The following is a 19,348-nucleotide window of genomic DNA, read 5'->3' on the forward strand; positions in this document are numbered from 1 at the left end:
AAATGTAAGGATAATGAAATCAAATCCGGCACCCAAACATGGTGATTTTTCCTGGCTAGAAATCCTACTCATCACTGTAGCATACGGTTCCTAATAATGTATACAGATAATTTAAAAGAGCATCTGTTCTGGATCGGGTTTTTTTAATCTTTTTTAAAATTTTTTTTTCTTCTTTTTTTTTTTTTATTTTTTTTTTTATTTTTTTCAGGAGCCATATGGAGATGTGACAGAAAGGAGACTTCTACGAGAGAAGCTGAAATGTAAGGACTTCAAATGGTTCTTGGAGAACGTATATCCAGAACTTCACGTACCCGAGGACAGACCAGGTTTCTTTGGAATGGTACGTGGCTGCTGAGAAGGGGGCCTACTTGCAGTTCTCTGAGCTCTCCTACTAAGTCAGTGTGAAGGTGTTTTTGTGCCAAAATTAGTGTCAGAATTTGGTAGAATTCAGTTAAAATTGGTAGACTTTAAAATGTGGTTTCTATCAGAATCTTTATTTAAGGGAATGATGTTTATGAAGGAGTTCTGTGACAGAGTAGGAGAACAGGTAAGGTTGCCAGGAATTACTCTTTTTAAGTGACATCTTGGGACTGTTAAAGGCAGCAAAGAATGAGGTGTTTATTTCTTGAAACGTTGCATAACAAAAAAAGAGAACAGTAAAGTGTTTTATTTTAGTTGTTGAATTGAAAAGGAAAAGAGTGTTCTTTAACACATGTGTTTGTACATTTTGTCTGATGAAAACTATGATGCTCTGGTGGTGGGAAGAAGAGCTGGTGCTAAGTGCTTCCAGATCATAGGGGATTCTGTATATCAAAACCAACATATTATTAATTTTTAATCTGGAGGTCACTTTAGACCAGCAAGGGTTCACATGCAATGGGTTCAATATCAGAATCCTCTTCTCTTTTTAAGAGTTGACAGCTCTGTATGCTTCTTGCAGCTTACAAATAAGTATAAACTATAGCTCCATGTACATCCATAGCTCCATTACTGCAATCTCATTTGGAAGGGATGAAGGCAGAGATGTTGCAGCAAATACCTGTTTCCTCTGAAAAATCACCAGATACCTGCTGCATGTTAGGAACACAAAACTGCACCTTTCCACCAGGCAAAGATGTATCCAATACCTTCCTGATTACCAATGCCACACTGACTTAAAAGTACTTTTGCCGGTAACTCGATCACTCTGCAGATCCAGCTAAACTGCATTCCCACACTGCTGCATCACATCCAGCCCTTGTCTTGCTGCCATCTGCCCTTCAGTTACTCAGCCTCTGCTGAATCTCCTTCAGCAATGGAAAAAAAAATCTAATCTGGATCGGGTTGGACATACAAAACATTCAGGACATATAAAACATTCAGGAACCAAGTCTCCCCACAGTCTGCCCTAACAGCTTTGTAACTTATTGAATGAAAAAGTTCCTAGTGGGGAAATGCTGTGGTTTCCCTTGGGGAACAGTATTTCCCCTGGGGAGCTGTGGGAGTTCCCACAGGGAGTGCACCAGCTGTCAGAAAAGCCCTTAGGAGCCTCTGGGAGAATTGCCACCCTCCTCCATTTGTCTTGGAGCTTGCAGGAGAGGTGGTATCTGTGTGATCACTGGCGTGGAAGGTATTACCCACCATTATCCAGTATCTTGAACAAACCCTGGTACAACATTGCTTCTGTTTTTGCTCTTTTCTGCTGGATTTCCACTGACAAGGTCTGAGACTGTTGAAGCAGTAAGATATTGTAAGACTTACCTTCCAGGAGCATTTCAGGAATTTTATTCTTCCCTCCACCCCCATCCTTCCCCCTCCAAAGGAAAGGGTTAGACTGGTGCCAGTGATAGTGCTTCAGCCTCCTGGGGAAGAGAAGGGATTTGTGCAGTTTCTTTTATGATTTAATTGTCATTCTCAGGTAAAGGGTTGACAGTACCTAGAAATAATAACTCTTGTTCAGAGCTGCTTGAGGTATCTAGAGTGTAATTTAGGTGTGCTCTATATATTTCTCTAAAAACAATTCATAAATGCTGTCATCTAGTCGTGAGCATAATAAGAATACACCACTTTTTGGGAGGAAGAAGAATTTAAAATGTGATTGAAATACAGTTGTACTCTGAGAAACTGAGAGTGCAGAAATGACACCTACTGATTCAGCTGATTTGTGGATATTGAGTCCCATCTGCTAGCTTCAATGAATCACTGATGGTGTTCTTTACTCCCGCCTTAGCTGTGCAGTGCTTTTCTGGTTCACAAAAATACTGTGTTTAAAAGTGTCAGCTTTGGTAATAGCTCAACTTAGTGTGAGGTTATTTAATTGTTCAAAGAGAGTATGGGGATTTTTACCTCCCTTAAAAATCTTTTTACTTTTGAACTGAAGTTGAAAATGTTTCTAAGATTACCCATACATCACCCATGTGTTATTCAAACAGAGTCAAGAATTATTGAGCAGCATTCAGTGCTGTGGACTGACAAGCAGACTCTTGTGCTACATTTTTTTTCTTGATACATAGATAAAAATATCCATACTACCCTTAATTGTCTAAAAGGCTAGCTGCCTAAAACTTTACTTAAACATACTGAATTATGAACCTTTTTGCCTGAGATATGATTGCTTTCCTGCAAACTGCCTGAGACCTAGAAATGAGATAAATATCTTCTTGCTTCTTCTTGGGCTTCAAGCAGCTCTCGAACTTTGTGGGACATGAACCTTTTGACTTGAATAATTTCTTTGCGGGGGCAGGAAGGAGTGAAGCTGGTAGGCACTCAGTGGGTTAAAATAAGAAGATGTCAGCACTTCTGGAAAGGCTGATAATACCTTTTAGAGCACTGATGTATCCTTTTCTGGCACAGCATCTGGTTTGGCCATCCTTCAGCATGTACTTACTGGCAGAGTGGATAGCTGTGCTTTGGTAGGTGTGAAATTGCAACAAGACTTGAGCCCCAGTTCTGCACAGATTGCCCACCTAGACAGCACAGACTAGGTCAGCTTACAAATCCTAGCTACCCTGGGAAGGGATGGTGTGGGCATCTGTAGGAAGAACTTTGAGCCAGCTGGTGTGCTCAGTATTAGTCAGTCTGGTGACACTGCTGCATTGTGCATCTGGATGAAGACAGAGGAACTGGGCAGCTCTGTGGTCTTTTCATGTTATTGGTGACCGTGGAAAGGCATGGCTGCAAAGCAAGGGAATAGTCAGGGCTCTTCTCTCCTCTAAGGTACATATTAGGTATTGTTGGAATTGAGGTGCATATCTGAGGATAAAGAGTATGGTCAGTCAGTGAATTTGGCTTTGAACTTGGCATCAAGACTATTTTTAAAAAAGAGAGGTGACACAAAAATCGGGATTTTGCTCTAATTTTCTGTACGTTTGGTCTCTTGGCAGTGAGACTATACTACGTTCTGACACCATAAGTTTTTCTTTGTTCTTCTCAGTTTCTAGCTGATATTTCTTCCAGCTGAATGTGAAGCAACTAAGCTGATAGATTTCTGTTGTGACTTTCCATCCAGTTGCTCTTTCTGCCATCTATCTGTAAAGGCATCTGTCACTGACTGAATCAGCTAGGAAATCAAAAACTTGAATTTTTCTTTTGACAGCTTCCTTCCCCATTTTCCTCCATGACCATCTCATCTTCATTTCCAAGTGCTCAGTCATAATTTTCTTTTAATTTAGGCTAGATATAACCTTAAAAAAAATCAGAAGGAAGATTTTAAACTGTGCCTTTAAAACTATGAAGAATTTTGTTTTGCTGCATCATGAAAGAGAACCTTATTTAAATTATCTAAAGAACACATGGTATATATGGTCAGGCTTGTAGAATAAGAGAGCAATGTGGTTTAAATTACATAATCAAAGATATTATTGCATGTCTGTTGTTCCAAGTTCTCAGAGGTATCGGGGTCCCTTCTCTAGGATATACCTCTAAAACTGCATTATAATCCAATGTGTAGAGCTGCCACTTGAGATTGAAATGGTAGCCAAGATTAGGACTGACTAGATCTGGAGATCTTATGCCCATCACAGGAAAACATGCACCACTTGGTTGGCTGTACAGCCTCTGAAAGCTTGGGAGAGGCTTTCTAAAAGGAATTCAAGTGTTTCATAGTAATCTCAAGTGAACATACCATTGTTTGAACCACATGTTTATATGTTTTTGAGCCTCCCAGGGAGATCTGGACTTGCTGGGGTGAGCCAGGGAATCCAACAGCAGTGTGTGGGTCTTACAGAGGATTTTAGTTATTAGTGCCTTTTCAGCACTGGCCTTAAGAAGTTAACAGGTGATATGACAATAGCATTCACTCAGTAGAATCATTCCCTGTGACTCCTTGGATTACCTTTGAGGTAAAAGCTTATGTTTGATCAGTACTAGTGAAGCTGTTTGGCTTGCTGCAAATTCATATCTTACTGTGTCCCACAGTATCATCTGTCCATATCACTAATAGATCAGCACCACTGCCACACTGGCAGAATAAAGAGGATTCTGATCTATTTTGTGGATATAGAGGAAGGTTGGCAGCGCTCCACTGGCCGTATTTATCAACCAATGTAATGAAGGTTTAATGTCAAAAATCTGTTGTTGATGGTTTGTTTACAATGGACGTTGTCTTAAAAAAATGCAAGCCCAAACTAAGAATTATTCATAGAATGACATCTGTATTGTGTAGTTATATGCAAGAGTCCAGATGTTAGGAAACAACAGATTTAAATTTCTCCAAGCAGTACAGGATAAGGTCTAAGGTGAATATCTCAGCAGTTGCTGTTTGTTACCTGTCTCAGCCTCCAAACAGTGGTAACTACATGGCATGTGAGTAACACCAGCAATGTTTCAATAGGAGACACATGCTGTAGAAAGACACAGCCAATAGTCCTGCATGGGTAGAATGTTGTAGATCTGAACGATGTGTTTCAACGGCAAGGTGATCAACATTTTTTCTTGCTTCTGTTTCTCTAATGCAGCACTCTGCAAAAGAACTAAGGTAAGTCACAGAGAAAATTTTGTTCTTATTGCATGACTTGTTTATAGTGGATGTGGGAATAAACATAGCTTCAAAAATGAGTGTATGATCACTATTTTGATAGAGCTGTTGTACATAAAAGAAACTTAAACTGTATATTCTCATTTAACAAGAGAGAAATATTTTGCAATTTCTCTCATACTTTGTTTCTGCCTTTGAACAGAGAGTAGGTTTGTGGTTTTTGTTGTTGTTTTTTTAATAAATGATGCTGCAGCCAGATTTTCAAATCTTTCTGTGTCATTTCAGATCAGGTAATTTAAAAGCTTTGAATATACTATTCCTACTAATTAGATCTTAAATATAAATTGGACTTCCTGATGTAGTGTGGGTATATCTACCAATGTCTGACAAAATAGAAGAGCCAGGTCAAAATATAGATCATGTATGTGTAGGAGAATGTCAGCACATATTACAAGCATTTATGCATGAAACAGAAAAAGGAGAGAACATAACATGGTAACACCCTGGAGTACAGCCTCATGTTCAAACCATCTGAAATGAAGCTTAAGTTTAGTAAGCTTTTACACAGCTTTTGTTGTTTGTGTTTGAGCATTGAGTAACATGCATAGGAGAGTTACTGTAGTTCTGGTGGTGCACGGCATTTTCAAATAGATTATTTAAAAATTCAGGCCCCAAATGGGAGATCACACTTGAGCGCGTGCCAGGGGCTGATGGCAAAGAGCAGTAGTGAAGGCATTGGATTGCCTGGAAGGGCATCATGGATAAGGGCTTTGCTGCCCTTGTAGCCAGTAGACAGACAAGCAGAGTCATACATTATTAAACATACTAATGGGAGACCCTCTGTTCCTGAAGACAGTTGCTGACAACAACTGTAGAGATAAAATTACCATTTTATGTGGTTATGACTTTTAAGTTGATGTCTCCTGATGTAGAATGTAGAAACATGAGAAGCTTATTGTTTGGTTTATGTAGTTCCATGGCAGTGTTAAAAATAGTCTGTGTAAGACGCTTCTCTTTCCTGTTTTTCTAAGTGTAATTCTTGCCTCCTATTAGGAAGGTAAACAAAATGTTTTCTTTTGACTGTTCAAGGAGGGTTGCAGTGGTCTAATGTGGGAGTGAGCACAAAGCAGTGGAAAGAGGATGTTGGGTAGCACTCAAAGTAGAAGTTGGCAAAGCAAACATAGATAGAACACAAGTATTAAATTTTCCAACTTGTGTGGTTTGCTCTGTGGTGGGTTTAGGCCCTGTAGTTTGTCTTTTTTGTTTGGTTTTAGCCTCCTGCAATCCCTATGTGTCTGGTTATTTTCCACATTAAGAACTCAGGATTCGATTATCATGACTAGGGAAGAGCAGTGAAATTACACCTTGCTGAACTAACTCTTCTGAGATTTACTCTGCTTGTTCCTTTTGTCTGTGATATAATTACACTCAGTAACAGGGGCATTCAGCTTCTTGTTTACAGAACTTATTCTGCTCTGTGTAATTTCAAATTTGGTTATGTGGCTAATACCGGGAATCAGTGGTTATGTCATTGTGTATTTTCAATTACTTTTGCCTCCTGAATACTTAAATACAAATCCTTGTTAACTAGCCTGCTGTTTTTAAAGTTAGCTAACTTAATATTTTAAAATTTAATCTAAAAGTTATGCACCTCTTCTGTCAGAGATCAGCAACATGAGTAAAGAGCATTTAATACCACACCTAGTGTCTCTTTCCAAAGATACATTTTTGCCTACTTTCATGATTTCTGATTCTAAAATCTTTCTTGTTCCGCCTCAAGAGGGTACTGGTGTCCTTTAGAGAACAAATCCTCCTAATATTTCACATTTGACAAACTGAGAAAAGTGTGTAGTCATCTTTTCATAAGAAAATTGAACAAATAGATCCTGGGGGAAGAAGGCATGGCAGACTCTTGTTCTGCATGAGTTGCTGGCTTGTTGGGTTTCAACATAGTTTTTCATAGTTTCTACCTATTTCCTTTGCAAATACATTGGAACACAGTGTCGTTCCTAGGGGAAGCCATCGTGTCTGCCTTCTTCAATGCTCAAAGTCAAGACGGTCCAGACAGTTTTATTTCACATTAGTCTGAGAAATTTTACCATTCCATCCCTTTGATCTATTCCAGTTAATGTGCACCAGCTTTGGGATGGATCTCAGAGCCCAGCAGGAGGGGTGTAGAGTGACTACAGAATACCTTTCTTACTTTAGACTAATATTTTAAAATATTCTTTTGTTTTGATTAGCTGAAGAATAGAGGAATGGAAAACTTCTGTTTTGATTATAACCCTACAAATGAACACCAAGTAACTGGACAGAGGGTCATACTCTACCCATGCCATGGCATGGGACAAAATCAGGTAAGAATAATGTTTTATTTTCACTTTGACTAACACTTATGGTTGTAATGTAAGGAAGTGTGGTAAAGTCATTGCAGTAATGCTCAGAGCATGTGTTGCCAACAAGAAGGTGATCTTAGCTCAAGTTTTAATTCTTGCTCTAAATGCTTTTTATTTTGATGTATCTTCAGGTCAGATTTTCTTCATTCTGAAGATGTGTCTACCCAGCCCAGGGAACTCATGCATACCTTTATTATGCCTTTCCACAGGGCTCCTTAGCAGGGGTTAATAATACATCAGTGCAGCTATAGTGTTCACTCATCTCCAAAACCCCTCTGAGCTTCTGTCTGTCCATGCCTCTAAAACTCTTAATAACATTGCCAGCCTCACCTAGTTCCACCTCTGTCTGTCATCATGTCTCTTCCTTGTGGTGCTTGTATAACTGCACAAGAGGTTTTGGACCACATCTTCTCCAGTACTACACTCTACAGAAATGTCCTCCTGGGCTTGGGCTCCACAGTCCTGGAGAGAAGGGGTTCTCTTTAACACTTCCATTCTTGCTCTCTTGGTTTTAAGTTCTGAAGCTGAAAATGCTGGTGTCTTTGTCCATGTTGACTGAAACTGTGTGCAGCAGTGGTTAGTGTTGATGCCCATAAACTTCTCTGCGTAATGCCATGGTAAAAGTGTTGTGGGGCACTGTGTGCCGAGCTAGAATGGCTGTTTTGCATAGTTTTGAGTGACCACCCTCCAGAATTGAAGTTTGGTGTTTGGTGTGGGGTGTGTACTTGCCTGTCTATCTTCATTTTTGGCTTCTAACCCAGATTAGACTAAACACAGTACTTGAGATATGGTCTCATCAGTGACAAGTACCAAAGGTTTTGTGAGACCTCTGGTACATAACCCTATGTCAGCTTGAGTGGCTTGACTGTTTGGGTCCTTTTTTAAAAGAAATTAATCCAAACATGCAAGTAGGAATGTTTGGAAAAAAAGAAAAAAAAGGAAAACAAAGTTTGGAAAGAAACCAGAGATGTGCCAGATAAGCTGTGTACCTGCTATCATTCTGAATTCTGCTTTTAAAAAACCATAAAAGCTTGAGGAGTGTTAAACAAGTCTGTATTGAGGAGAAAGCTTCTAATATGAATTACATTTTGCATGAGAAAGGGAAAAGAAACAACAATGTACTTCAGATCTTAAAAGGAAATAGATTTGTTGCTGATAGCAAGTTTATTGCCTAAACTATTATAACTAGAACTACTTAGTATTATTTATTAGCTCTTGTTTGGTTTATGTCTTAAGTTTCCTAATATTTCTGCCCTGAAGGCCAGTATGTGGGGGAAGGCAGGAGGAGAATCTTGCACCATAAAAGCCAAAGCATCTCAATACTGTCAGATGTATGCCAATTATGCTAAGCCCCACCTCATCCCTTTTACTCCCTCAGTTCAGTTTCATGCCCAAGTTAAGCATACAGATCTGTATAGAAGAGAAGTTAACAGTCAGATAACCCTGTCAAGCCACTTTCTTATAAGTAAGAGTTGATTGCTTTTGTAGATTAAGAAGTATTTCATGTATAGGATTACCTGGTAACATGCCAAAGGTATTTATAGATTTTTTTTTTTTCCTTGTACGGCAAATTACAGAGAGGAGAGGGGTTGCATTTTTTGTATTTCTCTGAGCAAAGAGTTTGCTTAAATTTCATCCCCCGCCAAAAAATAAAGGCATAAGATAAAGGGTGAAAGCAAAAGAGAAGTATAATTGAGAGATGAATTGTCATGGGATGACATTTTTACGGTTATCCTTTGTTTAGCTAGCACTAAGAGATTAACTGAATTTACTGCAAGATATCACATCACTGGATATTAATGCTCTTCCATCTCTGCTGATGGTGCAATGCATCTGTGTACCTGCGGTAGCAGGCGCCAGGCTGAAAGCAGCGACACTCTCGGAGCTGTGCAAACCACTCCCTCTGCTGGCATGCGAGCAGGAGGAGGAAGGAGAAATGGAGAAACTACCTGACTGCAATATAAACCAATAAAGGAAAATATGAGATGACTCAAGAGAACTGTAGAGCCTGAGGAGGGAAGGCCAGACACAGGAAATGGGTAAAACAAGACTAGTGAAATGGACAAAAGCATGGGACGGCTGGCAGGAGCCAGGGAGAAAGGGCCAAGGTGACAAAGGACAGTAATAATTTGGGATAGAGGTTCGGCAACAGGTGATGAGCATGATAGAAGAAAGAGTAAGACAGGGAGTGAACCAAGCAGAGTCTTTGGAGAACGTTTTAGTGGAAAGGGGCAGCATCACTGAACATGGGAGCTGAGATACCAGTTGCAAACGGGGGCGTGAGTAGGGGTGATAGGTAGTTGCAAGAGAATAAGTGGACAGCAGGAAGAGTTATGGGTGGGGGGGACAGAGGAAGGCTAAAATAAGACAAGATGTAGAAACACAAGTGAGATGTGAAATGAAGTTGGGGTTGCTGGACTCGGAGATCACTTTTCTGGCTCATAAGCAGCTGTGAAACCTACCAGCAGGACATTTCTCTCCATTTCTTTCCTGTCCCACCACCTTGTTGACAGTCATTCTGGAAAGGTAGCAGGCTGTTCCTTGTGGTGTGAGTTCCTAGGCAGGTGACACTGTCAGGACCAAAACAGTCAAATCTTCCACATTTACATCCATCACTGTCTGCTGATGAAATGATTGTGGCAAGCTTTGGTATTCCTCTAGTATCAACAACCACAGACGTTCAGAGATGTTTACTGACAACTGGCAGCCCTTAACTTTTGTTTGGCCCCTTGGAAGGGAATCTGCCATCCTAATTCCAAACTCTTCCTGCCTTTTCTCCTTGAGTTTGTTCTCATCACTCCACTAATTACCTATATAGAGTTTTAGCAGCAAACCCTCATTCCAAGCTTCACCCCAGTTTCCTGTAGGGGACAACTGCAAAACTCTTCTCACTGGAAACAAATCTCCACTTAGTGACCTCTGAATATTTGTGTGCACTGTGCCGAGAGGAGAGACCTTTGTGCTCTTGGTTAATTATAAGGTCCAGCACCTTCTCCTGTTTTACATCTCAGTGAATAAAACCACTCTCAGAAAACTAAAGTTCCTGGTAGTTTATTGCTGTTCTTCCTTGAATCCGTGGTCTAATTGAGAGGGTTTCCTTGACTCCTTTTGTGTGAGCATGAAAAAACTAACTGGAGGGTTTTTTTAGTTAGTATGTTCATTATCACAAGAAGGTGAGGATAACACTGTAGTGTTAAGAGCTGAGTGTATATGGAAGAGAGGCAGGAAATACACAAAACACTGGCTACTGATTGCTTGCATCTCAGGCTGCTTATGTTTTCTGGGAGTATGTGCCCCACACATGAGAATGAAAAGCTTTGAAATTCAACACCAGTAAGGCCCCTTGCCCTTCTTGGTATGGCTGGGAAGCAGTACAGAGGGCACCAATACATGATGGCAAGAAATCAACCTGATGTGATAAGAGGATGGGAAAACACTGACTGACAATGTTCTTCCCAGAATTCCCATTTGGAGCTGATACATTTGACGTAAATAGTGAGAGAGAAGCAAAGAACTTAGCAAAGCCCTTGGGTTTTCAGCAAGAAAGAGTATCAGACTTGCTAACCTCTCTGCTGGTTCTACCCATCAAGTGCAAACTTTCTCCTACATGCAAAAGAGCAGTAGCTAGGCACAGAGAAGGATGAAGGTGTGTTTCAGGGTCCAGTGAGGTAGCCAAAATCTGCTGCTGGCTCCAGTACCAGTGAGACACTGATGCAGCTGAGGCATATGCTGTAGATTGTCCAGAAGCCAGAGACACTGAGAAAAAGGCCTCATCAAGTTTCCCAATAGCATTTAAGGGGATCTACTGATTCTCAGAAGGAAAGAAATGCAGCAAGGCTGCTAGTTATTCAGCCATGGATTAGTTTGAAAGTGTTTCCTCTTTCTGCTGACAGAATGCAAGAAAAGGGAACTAAAAAACACTATACCTTTTGAGGAGGAAGAGATTTATTCCATGTATTACCAGAGCTTGGAAAAGCCTAAAGCCTGAAGTACTTATTCAGTTTGAAGCAGTGTAGGGTAATGAACTGTATTATGTTCATTGGGCAACAAGGCAGGAGTGCTTGGTTGCTAGTACGATAACCCCGTTCCTTAAAGTTATCCAGAAATTAACCATTTTATTTGCTGTTCTTCGGAATTTGGTGCAAGTCCTTGAGAGACCATTCAGGAAAGATGTCAGTAGGGAGAAGTGCTCTGATCTAGTAGCTGCTCCATTTATTCTTGATGCATCTGGTACAGTCAGCAGCTTGCAGGCTTTCACTTATACAAATTGCTAAAGAGTTATTATGTCTAATAAATCCCCTAACGAGCAAGGCTCTAAATATGGCTTTGTGAAAGTGGCAGCTGTAAAAAGTGTCCATCCACACACAGCTGAGCAGAACTGAGGCTTTTTCTTAATTCACAAGCCATAGGATTAAAATGCATGTCCCTGTAGTTCACTGTGGCGCCCAAAGTAGCAGGTTTTCCCTGTGCCAATCAGATACTGAACCTGGGAGTAAAGCCTAAAGGCCAGGGAATAGCCCCTGCCCATTAGGGAAAATAATAATAATAGGACCAATATTCACACAGTTTACTTTTGTTGTTGGTGAGATTTTTTTTTTTTTTGCATAAGGCAAATGTAAAGGAAGTGCAACCTTCACTGTGGGAAGAGATCCTAGCAATAGTTTTCAAGGGAAAGTCTTGGTCTCCAGGGTCTTATGTCAGCAGGGAGACTTCAAACCTGATGTTGCTTTCTCAAAACACTCATTTCCCTTTGTGGCTTACCACAGATGAATGGTGGTAAACAGGTGCATTCTGGAGGGGTTGGTCGCTTCCATCATTGCTGGAAAAGAAAAGCCATGAGGCTCCATATGGTGATGCAATGGGGAGCATTGGTCAGTGTAAGGCTGTGACAGCCACCTTGGCAGAGAAATTCCTGATTGTGATAATGGGAGGGGTAAATTTAATGAAACAGCTACCATCAGTGTAGTCTAGATCAGAGCTCTTACACTTGGAAATGGATGGCTGCAGATTTTGTTATACTGAAACTCAATTTCCAGCTCCTCTTTCAAGGTTATTAGCCTTGGTGGTTGTTAAGGATGTTTTTGTGGTAAGTTCAAGTATATATACATTTCTGAAGTGGTACAGCCCCTTTCACAAAGTCTTACCGTCTCCAGAGGTGAAACAAAACAAAAGAGGGTTCCTTCTCTCACTCATCCTTTTATTGGTCTCTGCTAATGCAGCTGTACTATGGGTAATAAGCAATTTTCTGATGTTTATAAAACTCTCCTCTACTTTATTGAGTATCATCTAAATCAGATCTAAACACACATCCGTGCACTATAGTCATCTAAATTATTCATAAGCGTGCTAAATACAAACAACTCTCAAACTCTGCTGCTCTTTAATGACGTCCAAAAGTTGGCAAATGACCATGATAAGTATAACATTTTGAGGAAGTCTTCCACCATAACTGCTACAGAAGCCAGGAGTTTCAGAGTATGTTCAGAACACTTCTGTAGAGTATCGTACAACAAGCAAAGGGAGTAAATTGTCTTTAAGGAAGTTTTGTTCGTGTTTAAAAGCAGCTGTAACTGATTTGCTTCAAATAATATCTTAAAACTTTAGAGAATAAAATGCTCATCACCATGCATCCTTAGGACTGGAAATGATCATTATAACTGGAAATGAACCTGGACCAAACTGCATTTGAACTATGCAGTGAGTAACTCCTTAGTTAAAAGTAACATTACTTTGTGATGACTGAATCAAGAAGACATAATGTCAGGCAAGAAACTGTTTTCCATCCTATTTTTAAGGGGGGTTTAGAAAGTGAAAGTCAAATAGTACAGTTGAATTTTGTAAATTCTTTAATGCTGGAATGCCTGTTTTCCAGGACATTTATTCAACATTTCATGCATTTTAAGTGCTACCAGAGTAAAGCAGTGCTGTGATGAGATTGATTTTCTGTAAAATAGTACGCAGCGGAAGTTAAGGACCCTTGAGTACTTCTGGCAGAATTTCCCTTCACAATAGCAACTTTTACTTGTGAACCTAATTATAGTATCTTAGTATATGCTTCTTTTTAAGTACACCCTGTGTACATAAGAAATGACTGTTGTCCTTTGTTTCTTCTCTTGGGTTTGTAGTTTTTTGAGTACACATCCCATAATGAAATACGTTACAACACACGACAACCAGAAGTCTGTGCTGCAGTCGATTCAGGGACTGACTACTTGACAATGTACTTGTGTCAAGAAAATGTCCACAGCGTTCCTGAAAACCAGAAGTTTCTTTTCAGAAAGGTAAGTGTGCCTGCTTGGGTGTGGGTTTTTTTGGGAGTGGGTGGAAGGATAATTGTTGAAGTTTTTAAATTTTTATCTTACTGCATACACATCATGCAGGCCACAACACTGGCACAAGTCTCTGGGAGAAATAGGGTATCTTGGCTTTTAATATCTGAGCACAGAAACAGGGTAGCAGGCAAAGAGTATTCCACTCATAAAGAACAGGAAGATGAGAGGAAGGAAAGCACCCTTGTTAACATCGAGGAGGCTGGGAACCTTCTCTCTTGCATGTCACCCCTACTGTCTTTTCCTGAGACTGAAGTGCCTCAATATAACCCTTTCCTAACCAGTTCATATGGTTGGACTACTTTTGCTCTCTTTTCATTGATTTATTTCCCAGTATTTATATTACCATATATCCCCAATACTTCACACACCACCATTACTTTAGGCTCTTTCCTGCTTTTAAACAGCTGTCTCTACATAATATTAGAAAAAACTTGTGTTTAGTAGTTTTGAATCTCTAAAGAAGCACCTGGATGCCTGAGAGAAAATAAGCTGGAGGAAGAATTATGACCTTGTTCAGGTTCTGGAGTGTTGTTATTTGGCTAAGGGAAAAGGTCACATAATATATCAAAATGGTATATTTACATAATGTGTGTGCATAATGCATCTAAACTCTACAGACTCCATGGCTGAAAAATTTCATGCTTGAATACTACCACCAGTGACAGGTAGCAGGGTAAACTCTAGAAAAATTAGAGGAAAATTACTGTCTGTTTTCTAAATCTAGTCCAGACTGAAGCTCATAGTGATATTACTAAATAAAAATGTTTAAAAGGCTGACTTTATAAATGATGCTTCATTTCTAATGCTGACTTTTAACAAAATTGCTCAAGATCATATACATTAATCTCTAAGATTACATATGTTGGAGGATCTTCAGTCACTTCAAGAAGTAATTGAGAAAACTGAAATTTTCAAATAGAGAAAATGAAAAAATTGAAAGAACTTATGGAATGCATCTGCTTCCAGTGTATTCCTAACCATTATAATAATTTTATCATCTGAAACTTTAGGAATTACTTTAAATGTTCTTTCTTGTGATCACTTTGTGCCTGTGTGTGATTTGAACACACTGCTCTGCTCCAATTCCTCTTTTGCTGCTGCGCTAAATCAAAACCAGCGGTCCCCACCTTTCAAGGCGAGTGAAGGGTGAGATGCCAGCACCACATTTCTCTTGCTTTGTGCATGGCAGCGTCAGACAGCTGTCCTTATGGATGGAGCATAATCAAAGATTTGAGCAGCCTTCCCAGCAGCCTGGCAAGAATTAAGTTCTTGCTGGCACTGAGTCAAAAATGAGTGAGATGGATACTGATTAATCCACTCAGAATTTTGAATTATCGTGACAGAACCAGGAAAGTCATTCAGCAGCTGAGTCTGTCAGCAAGCCTGTGAGCCAGCACACAGTGCTGGGCATCAGGAGCTGTGGCTCAGGACGCAATTAAGTGCAGCATTCCTGATGATGGAAGGAGCAGACTTCCACAGGAGTCAGGGCTACGCTCAGAAACAAGGCGTTGGTGTTTTGCTTTCAAAGCTGCTAGGGGCTTTGGGAATGTCTGCATATGGGAGTGCCACCCAGGCCAAAGGGACAGCCTCAGAGCAGGGCAGTCCTCCATGGCTGGCTACACTGCCCTTTGCAGCTCACTGTCCTAGCTGACAGTGCTCCTGGATTGGAATGAAAGACTTGAACTGGAGGTCACTGTGAGAAAAGGGTCTGAAGTCTCAAAACGTGTTTTTTAGGGAATCTGACTGTGGAGGCCTGTCAGACCTTACACCTCTGAGGTAGCTATACTGCCCTTCAGCAAAGCAAGTGAACTCCACACGCATCTGCAGGCAAGGGGCATGGTTAGATATTTTTACTTTTTCCACCAGAAATATACCCTATGAAGAGACAGGAAAATTTCTGGCTAGAAATATGTCCAATATTTACACTTAATGAACAATATTTAACTTCTACTTACAAGATGTGCAATAAATTGATAAATTTGGGTAATTCTTCTGCTTGGCTTTGATCTTTTCAGCCATGTTCTGGTCCAGTAACAAAAGGCAATGAAAGTGAATGAAGTTAGCACATCCTTTACAGGCTGAGATGTCACTTCATGAGTCACTCTAGAGCAATGTTTATGTACATTTACATAAGTTTAAAAGCAGGACCTTTTGATAAAGTTTCAGAGATCCTCAAGTTAGACTTCACTTTTAGGCTTTGCACTACCCCATTGGAAGGATATGTATGATATTTATTTGTTGCAAATGTCTTCTGTTCCTTTAAAACACAGTGGTATGTCTGCAGTTTTTGAGACCTGAAAAGCAAGCTTTATTTCTGTCTTTTGTAGGACGGTACCCTGTTTCACCCACAAACCCAGAAGTGCTTACAAGCCGAGGCAAATGCTTACAATGGGAACCCAGCACCATTGTTACGACGTTGTACCAACTCGGACTACCAAAAATGGTTCTTCAAAGAAAGAAGTTGATCCAGATGTTGTCTAGGATATAGCTGAATACAAAAAAATATGCTCTTTCTAGTCAGCAGTTAGTCTGCTGAAAGCAGTTAGTGTTTTGAAAGTCTCGTAAGTGATATATTTTTGTATGGAAAGAACTGTAATTAGTTTACAAGCCTTGGATCTCATTTCCTGGAGCTTTAGAAGGCGCTAAGTATTGAGAGCTTCATAAAGTGCTGCAGAATCTTCTCCTTTTCTCTTTGTTTGGCAGCTATATAACTGCTTCTGAAGTGTCTTAGGTTCTTTTCACAGGTGACAATGTATTTTTTTAATCTACTGTGTGGAAATAAGGCAGTCAAAATAATTGCACTAATGTTAATCTGCCAATAACTTAAAATGTCTATTTTTCTACCAAAACATTCTGCAGCTGGGTCTTTTAACAGATAGTAGTTAATAATTATTCTCATCTTTTAAATACCAAGAAGGTAAATGTAGGCCATATTCTGCCCTAAGTGACTACCACAAAGCCCTCACTGAAGACAGTGTGGATTTACACATGAAAGCAGAGTATGTCTGCACGTTTTTGCACAAATAACAATCTAGATGCATACAGATTGCACATGCTTGACAATACTATACCTTCAATGTTCTGACAATTTTAGATGTTCGTGGCACTTGACAAGTTTCTAATCATGCTTAAGATTGGTTTGGGAGAAAAATGGGGATTTTCTCATCTTTCTTAAAGGCAGAAGGCAACAATATTTAAAGGTGATGCTTTGGGAAAAGCTATTTAGATTCATATGGGCCCAGATATGTGGCTGTGTCCTGGAATGCACAACCAACTTTATGTGGATTTTCAATATGCATAAAACTTTCAAGAAAAGACCTACCAATAATTCTTTTGAAAAAATTTCAAAATTACAGTTAGAGAAAATGAATCTTAAAATTTAAGTGTTTAAATGATTAATGTAAAAATGATTGTATTTTAAAAATGGTTTGGCAACTGATTTCTTTGAAATGCAGCTAATATTAATACAAAAAGGATTGTCTTTTGAGTATAACTTGCATTTTATCTGGGAACTCCTTTTAGATGAGTTGACCCTGCATATGGTCCTGTTGAAAACATGGGGTCTAATCTGCACCCATACAGGATGGTTTGTGCCCTGGTGTGTGGGATCTGCCTCGCCCCATCAGACAAGTTGTGTGTGTATAGCAATGTATCTGGCCAGTGACCATCATTAGAAGGGTTTCAGCTCATAAAAAGAGTTTCTTTTTCTGTCAGATGAAGGAATGCTTATGTGTAGAAGGATGAAAATTTCAACCTTTTTCCTCTCAGAAGTCTTGGCATCTGTTTTGATTAGTTTGGTATGTTTTGTTATTTGCTTTTGTTTGTGTTTTCTGTAAAAAATGTACAGCCTTTTCTTTGAATCCCCATAAGCTCATGCCATTTTGGCATACGTATTTATATGATTGGGGTGTGGGGGGAGGGTTCTGTCTATAGGAGATACATGTATAGGTTCTTCCAAGGTCTTTCTAACCCATGTAGATAGAATGTTTTTGTGAGCACCTTTAAAGTTTTGTCTCTGTGGGCCGGACTGATGAAACTGATGTTAGAATTAATAAAATATTTTGTGATTCAGTAGAGTAGGAAATGTCTTATCAACTATTTCTTCTTTTTCCTGTGGTCAGTGGTTTTCATTCAATCATTTTGCTGATCTCTTAGGCCCAGATCCCTGCAGCACTTGGGAGAACACAGCTTTATTTTATGGTGTCTCAGGTTCTGTTTCCTGAACTCAGTAATGCTTCTGTTCACCTGGTAGCAGCAGTGGTTTACACTTTGTGGAGCCACAAATCAAAAGTGGGTGGCTGAATGAGAGAACAGCAAGGATTTTCTATTAATTTTTGCTTTTCCTTCTTGGCTGCTGATTGAACAATGTTAGTAAGCTGATAAAAGCCCAGCTACTAGAATCATGGCCAAAGCTCTCATTGACCTCCATTCTCAGTGAGGTTTGAGTTTTGGTATTTCAAGATTTCATCATCAGATGGTGGTATACAAGTGAAACTTAGTAACTGGAAATTATTTTCTATACATCTTTTCACTTTGCCCTTGTTTAGAGGAAAGTATTGATGTTTTTGGCTTCCTGCAGCTGAGATGCTTTCACATATGCCAGCAAACCAGCTAGCCTGGGTTGCATATTTGCTGCACAAACACACTTGAGTTCAAAAGCAAACACCGAGCATTAGCAATGCCACCAGCTTGCTCCCTCTGTGTTGGCCTTTCAGTCCATCTACTCACCATTTTTTATTCCTTGATACCCTTTTCTTCTTTTCAACTCACTGGAGTTGTACTAATGTCTGGCTTCAGGTTTGGAGGGAGAAGGACTCCATCAAGCATCCAAGTAGTAATGCACATCTTCAGACTTCCTTTAACATCTCCAGGATTCCTTTTGCAGGAGGTCAGAGCTACCTGCTGAGGAATGGACTGTGGACTTTGGACTTCTCCTGAGCAGAGATGGGGCTGGATGCCTCATAGAAATGGAAAAATGGCAGGATTTCAGTCACAAACCAGTGCTTATTTCTTAGTCTTTGTATTCCTGTATTTATTTATTTATTTTACAAAGACATCTAGACTACAGTCAGGTGCCTAATTATCATATTTATTTGAAATCATCAGGTAATGATTTTGACTTTTTTTCATTTTTCACTCACCATTTTCCTTTCATTTAAAAATTGTGGGTCTTCAACATGGGCTAGAACTTACTGGATTTTCACTTCAACAGAAGACAGTACATGAACCTTCCCCTAAGAAATAAACCACTAAAACCTCTGTATAAATGGCCTCGACTGAACCATTATATTGGGGGATTGTTAGAGCTTGCACAAACACCTGGGAACAACAGTCATCATTGTACATGCGTCAGTCAACATGAATTGGAAGTAGTATTTCTTGCTGGCTCTGCTGAACAGAGACTCAAAACTGTGTTCCATTTTTGTTATATTTATTGGAAGTGCTAAGATGCACTGCAAGGGGAAATTCATGTTGGTTCCTAACACCAGGACTGATGAGATTGTGCTCCTATTTCCTATTTATGAAAACATGGGCACTTACACAGTGATAGTGCTTGGTTGATGATTTAAAATCTGATGGTCTTTTAACTTCTTTTGTCTCTCTTAAAGCCTTTAGATTTGGAGATTAACTTGAAGTTAGTTGAGCTTTGTCCTGATACCCTGATA

General features: G+C 39.7%; 1 protein-coding gene across 1 annotated transcript in view; it reads left to right on the forward strand.

Moving 5' to 3' along the window:
* The window catches only part of GALNT12 (polypeptide N-acetylgalactosaminyltransferase 12), a 47,629-nt gene extending 28,684 nt beyond the window's left edge, over positions 1–18,945 (forward strand). The window contains exons 7-10 of the mRNA XM_032119812.1: positions 209–340; positions 7,198–7,311; positions 13,476–13,631; positions 16,010–18,945. Coding sequence (XP_031975703.1) covers positions 209–340; positions 7,198–7,311; positions 13,476–13,631; positions 16,010–16,147 — 540 coding nt within the window. The 3' untranslated portion in view covers positions 16,148–18,945. The remainder of the gene's footprint in view (positions 1–208; positions 341–7,197; positions 7,312–13,475; positions 13,632–16,009) is intronic.
* Positions 18,946–19,348: the final 403 nt, after the last annotated feature.

This window comes from Corvus moneduloides, chromosome 1 (genome assembly GCF_009650955.1).
Source record: "Corvus moneduloides isolate bCorMon1 chromosome 1, bCorMon1.pri, whole genome shotgun sequence".
In the NCBI taxonomy this organism is placed as follows: domain Eukaryota; kingdom Metazoa; phylum Chordata; class Aves; order Passeriformes; family Corvidae; genus Corvus; species Corvus moneduloides.